Source organism: Eutrigla gurnardus (assembly GCF_963514095.1).
Source record: "Eutrigla gurnardus genome assembly, chromosome: 21".
NCBI classification, from domain to species: Eukaryota; Metazoa; Chordata; class Actinopteri; order Perciformes; family Triglidae; genus Eutrigla; species Eutrigla gurnardus.
The window spans coordinates 9,294,335-9,306,834 of NC_139932.1; the positions used below are offsets into that span (position 1 = coordinate 9,294,335).

Sequence of the window (12,500 nt, forward strand, 5' to 3'; positions counted from 1 at the left end):
TGTCATTTATCACAGTAAATAAATGGAATTTCTCTTCTTTTGTAATGCAAAGTACGCCGAGTTCATAATCCTACCACTCAGCGAGTCCTCGGGCAGTCGTTTCGTACATTTACTCCGGATTAAACTGATTGTATTAGATGGAATCCTTTCTGATGGAATTCCATTTGTTTCAAATGAGGGAATTCATTCCTGCTGCAGCTGTTGGCGAGTATTGATCGCCGCTCCGTGAAGATTTCTGTTTTCAGCTGAAGATGTGCAGATCTTCTCCATGACAGCTTGATGTTTTCTCCCCGTTGCTTAATATTTGGAGATTGGAGGACATTCCAGATTATTTGTCTTCTTCTATTGAAAGCAACTGAGATTCTGAAGTGTGTGTGCTGGAAAACAGCAGATCAGCTGGTTTTTTGCACCACAAGATCTCAGCGCTGACAGCCGGGTTGCAACAAAAAGCCCCGGAGGTGAAATGTGTTCCCGGAGATGGGAAGGAAGGGCCGTGCAGGAAAAAGTGCCTCTTCGCTGCCATCGACTGAGTTCCTCCCGAGATAAACCCACACTTGACTGCAGGAGGTAAACAAGATGCCGCTGACGTCTACAAACCATTCTTTTATAAGTCCTGCACATCTCAGGGAACTTCCTGTACAAAATAGGTCAACACACAGGTAGGGAATCGCAGCAGGGTGGCAGCCGTTACTGGTGTTATGCCCTAGTTATTTCTTGGATATTATAGGATATAATAATATAATTTAACACCTTCCTGTACGTTTATAGAACACATTTTGAACTAAGGATATCTCAGGTTAATATGAAGTGGCTGATTAGCGTGTTAATTTTCATGAGCTACCACCTGGATTACGTTGGAGAACAGTATTCTAGCAGCAGCTTCCATGAATTAATTCAGATTAGGGCACCTCTACCTTTGAGCTTTATGAATTAAAGGCCTCGGTCTATTATGTCTCCCCCCCCTCTCATATTACCTTCCAGCCTCACTTCTCTGTGACGGATAAAGAAGTGATGTCTCTGATTCTCACTCCATTAATCCCGTTTAGATGCAGAGTGGCTCACGGCAGCGAATAGGAGCTCCATGGCTTTCCCATTGAAAGGGTGGAGGCCCAATGACGCGCTGGATTTAGATTGCTCGTGATACTTTCTGACATCCCTACTCTGTCTCAGCCCAAGGCCCATTGGTTTCTCCTCAAGACGTAAATGCTGTGATGCATATGCTTTGCTATGCTTTTTATTTCTAAAAAAAGGCTCACTCACTCCCTCAAACATCATGGTGCTGAGATAGATATAGCTCTCTATATAAAGAGAGAGATTTATCCATATGTTGTGAACTAAGCTGTAATTTTAGAATGTTTAAGGGGAGGCAGCTGCCAATACTCGAACACACACACACACACACACACACACACACACACACACACACACACACACACACACACACACACACACACACACACACACACACACACACACACACACACACACACAGAGAGTATATGGACTTGAGCTTGTCAGAGTGGCATAGAGGCAGAACTGACAGCCTAAAGAAGCGCTCCTGAAATCGACAGTCTTGTTCGGCGGGTAGAAGAGGACAGCCGACACACTCCTCCTGCACACGCTGCTGCGTTGCTGCTTCAACACGCCTCGCAGCTGCTCTCAAACTCACACTCATACATTTTTTGTGCATCTTTGCATCACACTCGGCTAAGTATCCTTGGCATGCAGAGAATATCTGAATCCTGTGAAACCTGTTAAAAGCTTTTACAAAGTTTCACGTTTTCCCAGAGGCCACTTCTCACTCTCCTCATGGAACATATGGGTGTAAGCAGTTAATATCTCACCAATTATAGCGCATCTGCAGCCTCATGCGTGTGTTATGCGTGTGCACCTTCATGCACAAACGCACGTCTTCTTTGGCAAGGAGGGCTGAGAGTGTTTCCCAGAAGTGAGCTCAAGGCAGATCTGGAGGAAGCACAGTCACAATCACACACACGCACGCATATTTCACATCCATCATCAAAGCCTCAGCGTTGACAGGCTTATTTACTCAATAGGACAAAACCTCAATCTCTGTCTATATATATATATTTATATATCCCTCTGTTGCATCCTTCCTTTCTTCTCTCCCCTCCCTCTCTCATTTTTCCCGATTTTGTTTGTATCTATTTACGCCCACATCCAACCAGCGACTCAGCTCCAGGCGCCGATTCAGGATGTGTGCGTCTGCAGCTGTACTGCACTCGCACATCAGTAAAAAAATCCAGCAAGCATACCTCCGTCTGTGCTCCTGCACATGCATGCACACGGTACACAGGGAGACACGTGCGTGGCGAAGACGTGTCACTTTCCCTGAAGGGCTGGCGTCTGTGAGATTGTGTGCCTCTGCGTCCGCAGCCAGAAATTCAAAATAGACATATGATGGAAGCCGGTGGCAAACTGTGAGGCGGGAGCAGATGCTTTCAGTGTTACATCAGCTTCGTGATTGAGCTGTAAGAATGAAAACAGAGGAAGTTATTGTAGTAGAGGAATGCGCTACTTCTAAATGAAATATGAGGATTCATTTTTTAATAATTAAATGTTTTGTTGCAGCTTGTTTTTGAAATGAGACGGCCGAGTTCAAACAAATACTACATCCACATTATTGATTGTGAAGGTGTTATGATACGAGTGTGGAAGCAGACGAGGCTGTGAAGGTTTTGGGGCGTCTTTGATATCGTGACTGTGTTCTGTGTCTCCTCCAGTTGATTAAGACAGATGCTTTCTCCCTCTGAAATTTAATTTGGCTACTTCAGCACTTCCCTCTCCTTCCTTTGTTCCTTTCTTTTCTCCTTCTCGTGTTTTTTTTTCCCTACCTCCTGTTAGCTGATCATACGCTGGGGAAATTAACTCCGACACTCGGCCCTGCACCCACTCGTGTGTGTGTGTGTGTGTGTGTGTGTGTGTGTGTGTGTGTGTGTGTGTGTGTGTGTGTGTGTGTGTGTGTGTGTGTGTGTGTGTGTGTGTGTGTGTGTGTGTGTGTGTGTGTGTGTGTGTGTGTGTGTGAAACCGAGACAGACATGAAACTGCGCTGGGCCGCTGTCGTATCTTTCTGCTGTGGTTGCTGCAGAAGCTTGTCAATGTATAAAATAGGCTCTTCTCACCTCTCTCCTGTACTAACACGACTCTGGGATTGCTCTATTAGGCAGGCGACACATTAGGCATCGAGCTACACACTCTTCCAAAAGTGCACTGAGGAGTCCTTATTTATAACATAAAATGTGCTGCAGCTCGACAGTAACCCTAAATCTTCTCCCTTCATAAATGAAAAGTTTCAAAAGGATCATTAGGATGGAGGACAAAGACTGGCTTCAGAAGTGGGACTGCTGCTCAAACTCTGGAGAGTTGTTGTCTCTTTTGTACCTTTTCTGGAACTTTAAAAACAGGTTTCCAGCCGCTTCCGTTGTTTCGAGGTACCTGAAATGAAGCTGGCCATGACCTGGTGACTTATCTGACCTGTCTGTGCCAAGTCATGGCAGGACGACGACACTCAAATGGACGGACCACCTTGACCGCTCGGGGTCTCCTGTATGATGACAACATAATGAAAACAGTGCAATGAGGAAAACAAAAGAACCCTCTCTCTCTCTCTCTCTCTCTCTCTCTCTCACACTCTCTCTCTCTCTCCCCCTTCAAGGTCACTTGTCCCATGTAACGGTGAGTGAGGGGGAGCACGGTAACCATGGCAACTGCTCGACAGGCCCCACTCCAGACTGCTCCCCCCCCTCCCCCGACACGGCCCTGAAGAACATCGAGAGAGTCATCCGCCCACAGGTGAGCGCACACGCACACACACACACACACACACACACACACACACACACACACACACACACACACACACACACACACACACACACACACACACACACACACACTAATGAATGTGTTGCAGAAGCACCTGATGCATTATTGAACATTACAGTATCCACCCACAAGAAGCTTAAACACCTGCATACACACACACACACACACACACACACACACACACACACACACACACACTTATTCTTCCCGCCCGAACCACCGTTCAGAACAGGTGCATTTTAGCTTGAAATTGTTTAATAGTGGAATCTAACATATCAGAGGTGATCCGGATTGAGGAGCCAAATGCAGTGGACTGTTAAAATCCAGTTCCCAAGCCCCCTGAAGCTACTGCTGAAATGATGAGACAGACATGACTCATTTAGGGTGATTTCAGGGGATGGACCTCCCGGGCGACCAAGCCGCGTTGTTAGAAGCATTCAGTTAACAAGCTTCAGTATCATCACATCAGAAGTTGACATCACTGCCTTTATTCTAAAGCCTGTTGACACGCTCGGCAAACTTCACCGTCTCTGTTACTTTGGTCACGGACTCGTACGACAACAACAGGATTAGATCAGTAATGTGCCACTTATCATGCACGGCTTCCAATCAGCATTCAGAAATTCAAATGCAACATTAAATCAACTTCCTCGGCGACTCGGGATTAATTAGCTCTCACACGTCTGTCACCGGGAAGATGGTATCAGACGCACCATCTCAGTTTGCCCTTTAATAAGTCAGTCTGTCTTAACGCTGAAAAAAAAATCTTCCTGAGCTGCTTTCGTGTAGTTAAATATAAAATATTAGTTTTACTGAGGTACACAGTGGGGCGAGGCGGTTATCTTGTACATTTTTCAAGAATTCCCTTGAATTAAGTGTTTTGATTTGGTTATTTAAGATAACACTGGTTTCTTTTTTTTTACTTTAAGAAAATAAGAGTTTAAGGGCTCATGATAAGACTTTCCTTCCTTGTTTCCTAACCTCACCTCGTCGTCCACCCTCCTCCCCTCCCTCCCACCACCGTGAGTCTATCTGTGGCATGTTAACTAACTGATGCGCGTAGAGGGATGTCACGCGGCGCCCAGCGGGCCCCCCCGCCGCTTGAGGCGCACATAATCAAGGAGCAGCAGAGTTCAAATTTATAGCGTCTAATTAATTCTCTCGAATTCATTTCATTTCACTTTAGTGCTCCCGCTGGCTATTTCATCATAAATAACACACTGTATGCCCAATAACACACACACACACACACACACACATGACTGTTGACTACATGACGTTATGTCTAGAAGAGTCTGGTTTGGTGCTAAAGTCCCTCCTGTTGTTCCTATTAGAATATTAATGTGGAGGCGTCCAGGGAAAGCATGGGTTCAATTTCACTGTTTGTAAACACGGTGATGTAAGGATGATTTGATCAGATGCTTTACTGCTGCTGTTATATAACCTTATATTAAATCATATGTAGGAATAGAATTTCCTCAAATAGGCAGCTTTGGACAAATCTGATGCAGATCTCTTCAGGGATCTTGATATTGAATTTTCCAAGATACAGAGATGTGAACACTGCACACAAATAGTTAATGTTATGAATTTCTCTACTTTAGACTAATTTGTCTTGTTTCTATTCAACGTTCCTCCCTTTATCCTCGACTTCTTCGTATCACAAAGAGTGAATAATGTAACACAATGTAGCTCTGAGCGCCTGTTGTTTGTGCTGAATTAATTTTCTACTTTTAGTTTCTCATTTGAACAGTCATTTTATTAAAGAGGGAATATTGGCACAATCCTCATCAGTCAGTTGTGGCGAGACAATAAATAAATGATATTAATTTTTCCTATATTGAGCTCTCACTCGACAATATTAGATCTGAGAACAAGCAGACATTAGAAAATACATTCATTCAAATCGAAGTTTAATTATAATCCTCTCAAGTTAGAAGTGGTTGATTGGTGTGAGACTTAGTGACGTCCTATGTGGCACATTTTTTACAGTGTGTAAACCTCCCTCCTCCCCGAGGCTGCTGTAAAAAAAAAAAGTGTTGTGAGTAATTCTGCTATTTAAATGCGGGTTTAAACATAATTATTCAGCCTGCATGCTTCTAATGCTGCTGCGCCACTGACCACAAGCCAGTCACTGATTTAAAAAAATCCCAAATAAAATACCCGACACATGCGATCACTTTGTAAAAGCGTGAAGAGATCACACGGTCTGTGTCGGCTGAAATCCATGGGCTTAATGTTTGGTTTGTTCTTCTTCATTCATGGCTCGCTTCTTAGCCCAAACTGTCAGCTGGACATGTTGGAGCTCCACGAGCTCTTGATCACACTCTCACGGGCAGATGGGATGTGAAACGGCAAGAATGGGGGAATAATCGAACGGGTGAAAAGATGCAGAAAGAGGGAAAGCAAGAAGGACAGAAAATTCTTTCTGCGTCACGGGGTTATCAGTGTGTGTGTGTGTCTCATTCAGGATACCGCATGACTTCTTCTCTGAACTCACCCAAAATCGCTGCGTTCAAAGTGCTTTTGCATTTTCAATCTCAAGTCAATCTCGCCTAAATCAAAAAAGGGGATCATTTTAGTATTTCGTCGAGTAGAGACGGGTTTGTTTTGTCCAACGCAGCTCTTGTGAACTTAGAGGTGATATGTGTAATTTTCACATCAGCGTCGAGTCATTTTGAGTTGACAGCATAATCATAGTAAACAAACAAGACAATCAGAAGAAAAGGCCGCCAGGCTTTAACAGCTTAAATATATACTTTTTAAACTTCACTGCCGGGCCAGAATCTCATTAGAAATCTGTTTAAAGTTCCAAACGGCTCAGTTTGAAATGTTAAATGGATTTGTATTATGTAGCGTTTTCTAGTCGTCCAGCTGCTCAAAGCGCTGCACTCTTCAACATTCACAAACACGCACTCATACACTGACGGCCGAGGATTTTAAAATGCTTTTGAACCTCCAGGACTGTTGATATTAACATAAAATGACTCATGTACAAATGCATGTGAACTGCTCGTACTACTCGAACCAACAGGTTCAGCAACACATAAGCTCACGCAAGCTAATTGTGGACTACCTGCTAGCACTAAATGGCTAGTGAGCAACTAAACAAGCAGCTGGTTAAGAAACGTCAACATGTAAAAATGTTCTTTATTTTCTATATTTATTTCTCAGGAGTTTGTCGACGAAGTACTGCTGAAACAAATACTTTAATTAGTATCTTAGTCGTGTGACACACTCATTTAGACAACGTTAAATGTTTAAATTAGCTCTCTGCTTCTCAAGTATGAGATACTTTTTTGTGTTTTCTATACTTTTTTATATGAATATCTTTGTGTTGTGGGCAAATGAGGAAGCAGATGATCTCTAGACGTTTCCATTACTTTATTAAACTAACAGTTACCCCAGAAACAAAAGCAACGCATGAATAAATCATCATCATTTACCTTTTCCTCCCGTCCTATTTCCGTGTAATGAACTCGTCCTACTTTAAACCTGCTTTCCTGACACACAAGCTTGACAGATCACTAATCACGTTGGCAGTTGGAGCTCATTAATCTGTTCACGCTCATCAGTCAGTCGGCTGTCGGGGTCGTGTTTGTGCTGGATCCACACGCCGTCACTCGATGATGCCGCCCCGACGGTGACGCTCCTCTCGGTTAATCTTCCAGGATATTGGCTGGGATCTACATAATCACATGTACATGTGTGCGCTGTACAGTTCTGCGTGTGCTTTCTATCGGGTCCATATTGTCGGCACACAGTCAATAAACAACCGAGTAGCCATGTTTAGAGAGGGCTGGTGAGAACGGAGGGCAGCATAAGGAGCGACAATAGAGAAAAACAAATACTTTCACTTACCTTGGAGTGCTCATACCTCCCATGGTAGCCGGCGGCCGATGGGCCAACTAGGAGACCTTTCTGTGTTTGTGCTTGTTGAAGAGGTTTGCCTTCCCAGCCTGCAGGATGTCGGTGTCCCCAGAGGAGAGACGCGGGTCAGGCGCAGCCAATTAAACGGACTCAAGTTAATGCTAAAAGCTCTCCGCCGGGTGTTAGCACATCTGAGCTACTTCCTGGTATTTGCCACCTGCATTAAAAGGATTTGTACGTAGCGTTTTGATGATCTCTGTAATTAACGGGGTCGCCTCATTAGTCGGGAGCTGCGGAGACTGCTGGGTTTGGCTGCTCTTACTGCGTTTTATGTTGTATAGATTTGGCAGGAACGATGAGGATTGTTGCAAAAAAACAGTGACAACCCAACAATCGGAGCTTTGTGCAATCGAGCATGAGGCCCTTATCGATGATATCTCTGTGAGAGTCAGATATCTAGTGTACAGTCTGACGCCTCCCCAAAGAAAAGGCCAATTGAGCCTCGAAGCTTCGCTTTGTCAGGTAAAGAAAAGTGGTTTAATTTGGATGCCTGCCAATTTGACCCCTCGATAGATTTTGATTCTGTTTTCCAATAGCAGCCCACAGTGAACCCTGTTTTTAAAAGAAACCAGGCTGACTTAATATATTACCCATGAGTGCCTCCACCACCACATTTTATCACCACCTGAGAGAACCTTTACATTGTCCGGATTCTATGTTTACCTACTTACTTTTGCCTCATCCAGCCGTTTAAAAAAGGCAAAAAGAGGTTTAAACCAGCATTTCTTTCAGTCGACATGAAAGCGGGGAGATAAGAGGGCACTTCAGTGGTCAGAGGATGTGTGTCGAACCACGTTTGAGCCTTTAGGGGGGCACTATATATGTTAATGTCACTCAAATATTGAAGTCAGAACCTGAGAGGCTCACCTGAGTGAAACGTTCTAAAAACGGTCTATTGAGGAGAATAATGAACAAGTCTAGAACCGAATACACCGCAGGTCTGTGTGGTCGGTGTGTTAAATAAGCCCATACTGTTACTTTAATACAAATCCCTGCATGTTTCATGCTCATCTGTAGTTGTTCCGGTACTAGTTGTTGGTTGTGCTAACATTGAGATAATTGAGGACTGCTTTTTATATTCATGCTATTTTCAACAACCTCTCCTGGATTACTCATCTAAAGTGTTATTGTGTCATTCACCACCTGACAGCTTCATTTCTGCCTGCTCGGCACTCATCTGCCATTTGGCAGGTTAACATACTGGAAGCTCTCTTAAATTTTGTTCAGAAAACAAATATTTTATTGCCTCACAGATGCGAGACGTCTCCCTGCACAAACAAACGATAAATAAATACATTTTAAAAATGTGTCCCGTCCCTACACAGAATAAATATCTGAATAGTGGAGTTACAGTTAGAGTCGCTGTTATAAGTTTGTTTTGTGTGTAAGGAGGGTAAAAGGCGATTTTTACTGCTTTTATTTTGTATCCCCGAGTGCTTTTTCCTCCCTGCAGTCGATGTGTCTTCTGCTCTGCTCTTTGTGTGTTTGCATGTTGTTGTGACTGTGTGAAGCCACCATAATAAGGACTAAAGAATAGGGGGAAACACTGGCTAAAACACATACGCATTACTCTGAACACTGCATAATTAACTCTGGGCTACTGCTGTCAGAGAAGTTGGGCCAACAACTGAAAATATAAATTAAAACCATTACGATGATTACGTTTCGGCCCCCTGCTCACAGAAAATGATTGAATAAGTCAGCCATTAAAGAGATTTAATGGAAGTAGCAACATGTTGGAATAAATAACCCCCCACTTTGGTACAATTTACATACATTAGGGTTTTTTTTTTATCACCGCTCCTACAGTTTGCACAGTAAATTCTGCTTCTCGTCAGGGTTCATTCATCAACAGTGAACAGCCCTGTTCCCCAACCTCACCGTGTCTGATCTTTTAATCATGATAATTTTATGATAATTGATCATCCTGCTATTCATAATTTAGTGCACAATTCCTTGATTTGCACGGAAATGAGCGTGTTTCAATGCCTGCAAGCAAAGTCGAACTGCGAGGCACATCTCCCCCTCGTCTTAGGTGAGGAATTACGCTTTTTAGCTAATGGATGTGTCACTCATTAGCGCCCAGGCACAACACACACACACATTTGTGAAGTGTTAAATGGCATGTTTTCCCCCGGGGATGCTGTTACGGCGGGGAAAAATGTCTTTTGCTGTAGTTCAGTCAGGCACGGAAGACCTGCCTGTGTGTGTGTGTGTGTGTGTGTGTGTGTGTGTGTGTGTGTGTGTGTGTGTGTGTGTGTGTGTGTGTGTGTGTGTGTGTGTGTGTGTGTGTGTGTGTGTTGTGCTTCTGTGCTCATTAATCCCCTTCCAATCGGCCACGACATGTTCATTAGCCTGCTGCCTGTTTGCATTGTTAACGCTAAGCCTCAGCCAGAGCTACAGCATGTGTGTATGTTCTGTTGTGTCAGTGTCAGTGCATGTGTGTGTGTGTGTGTGTGTTTGCGTGCATGTGAAAGCTCTTAATAAGCGTGAGTCCAGAGGGACGACGCCTTTAGTTGTTAGAAAGAAGCCAAATTCACGGCGACGAGGCCGAGATAAGTGCTGCAATAAAGAGATGCTTGAAGGATGAATAGAAGAAGTCCAAGTTGCCATTGAATTGAAACAAACACAGCCTCACCCACCCAATCTGAAACCACACACTCACATCATAGCACTTCCAAAATCCAGGGTTGTGCCAGTTTGGGTCAGTCGGTTTAATGTTGGTATTTTTGACTGTTTCTTTTTTGATTTCATTGATTTGTTTCTTACCGATATTTCAGCAATGCTTTAAATTACAAAATGGTCATAAATGAAGAGGATACAAAAAGAATGATTAATGGCCATAGGGCTAGCATTAGGCGATGTTAAAGAAATGCCCTTAATTGCTTTCTTGCCAAGAGTACAATGAGAAGATTGATGTGTTATAAAGCTTTCCATCCTAAATCCTGCTTCCCTTCTGGCCTTCTTCCATTTCTTCATTACTCTGACCATGCATTTGTCTTTTTTTTACCCTACTGCACCAGTTCTCTTCCTTCCTTCCTTCCTTCCTTCCTTCCTTCCTTCCTTCCTTCCTTCCTTCCTTCCTTCCTTCCTTTCTTCCTTCCTTCCTACCCAACCTCCATCATCTCGTCACATCTTACCATCACACCTTCCTTGTGTTCGTCTTTCCTAACCTGTTCTTCTTCCGTTTCCATTTTCACTCGTTTTCTTTCCACCCACTGTTTTTCATTTCTCCCCGTCCAATTCTCTTTTTATTTTCCGTGCCCTCGTTCCACCTGTCCCCCCCCGCTCTTGTCTTGCTTTTGTTTTTCATCTCAGTTTAGTTCAGTCGATCTGAAGACTCTTCAAACCCTGATTTGAGTGCCGTGTGCACGCAAAGGAGCGTTCTGTCCTCCTCTGCTTTCCTTTCATAACCTCACCCCCCCTCCCTCGCTTACTCTTTCTGAAGGTCCACTTCTTGTGCCCTGAGTGACATTTGACATGTTAGACAATGAAGGTCTCCTGAAGGTCTCCCCGTCATGTCTCTCAACATTCCAGGATGTTATTTTGCCTTTAAGGTCCGCTGTATTGATTCCAACCTTCGACTTGGATGCACAAACACACACACACACACACACACACCAGCAGGGTTCTGACTGCCGAGCTGTTTTGAAGCGTAGCAGCAGGTTGTTGAGAGCTGCAAATGCCTCATTATGTAAGATGTGTTTACCAGATGCCAGTCTACAGTTTGAGTTGTCCTCTGGCTCGCTTGCTCTCGCACCCTGTCTCACTCTCTCACTCTCTCCCTCGCTGTGAGCAAAGCTGTCCATATCTCTCTATTTACTTCTGTCCCTCGCTCCCCTTTTTTCATACTTGAATTACAATATTGCATTATATAAATGTCCACGTCTCTAGGTATTGTTACATCACACGTGTTCAGGTGTCAGAATGAATAGGTCTGAATTCTCGTGTCTTGTGTATTATAGCATTTAAAAACTAATATCTCGACATAATGAAATCAGCAATTTAAAATATAAAGGGACCAAGCATGTAGAACACAGGGAGACATTTATACTGTTGGTTTATTTTGTGTACTGATTGGGAGCCAACATTGAGTTCCTATGGAACACTTCCAAAGCATTTGGAATGTGTAAAGTTAAATTTAGCCACATAAAGGGAAAAGCAAATATAAAACTCTCATTATATAAAAGCACTCCGCTCTCTAACTCCTGCTTCTCCTTCCTGTCTTGCATCCAGCCCAAGCAGCGCACCTCCCTGTCTTCGTCCCTGGACGTCCAGAGGCCGGTGAACCACAGCTGCGAGCCCAGCGAGGTGAGCTCGTCCCTGGGCTACGCCAGCTTCAGCACCAGCCCTCCCGCCAGCCCGCCGCTCAGCCCCAACCAGGAGGACTCGGCAGGCTCCAACGACGACTGTCAGCTCGCCGGTAAGAGCCACGAAACGAGCGGGAGGGTGGAAAAGCAATTAGTGTTAAAGGCTGTCGGTCTCAACGTGAAGTGAGAGCGAGCGTCGGCCCTGCTGAAATCCACTCGGTGACCTCTCATCTCCCTGTGGGGGAGGATCAGCAGAAACACAAGTAACCCCTCAATGGGATCACGGTATAGAAAGGCTGGGTGTCGGGTCTCTAGACTGTCTGCTTCAGGGACACCGAGCAAAGTATTCAAAGACTCTGATTGTTTTCATTCAACAATGGAAACCTTGATGCATCCTATTCTCGATCTATGAGA

The 12,500-nt window shown here is 44.2% G+C and overlaps 1 protein-coding gene across 5 annotated transcripts in view; it reads left to right on the forward strand.

The window, feature by feature from the left end:
- anks1b (ankyrin repeat and sterile alpha motif domain containing 1B) overlaps positions 1-12,500 on the forward strand; it is a 163,511-nt gene that overhangs the window by 88,255 nt on the left and 62,756 nt on the right. For all 5 annotated transcript variants that reach the window (XM_084038697.1, XM_084038695.1, XM_084038693.1 and 2 more), the window contains exons 12-13: positions 3,677-3,813; positions 12,013-12,199. In XM_084038697.1, the coding sequence (XP_083894823.1) occupies positions 3,677-3,813; positions 12,013-12,199 (324 nt within the window). The remainder of the gene's footprint in view (positions 1-3,676; positions 3,814-12,012; positions 12,200-12,500) is intronic.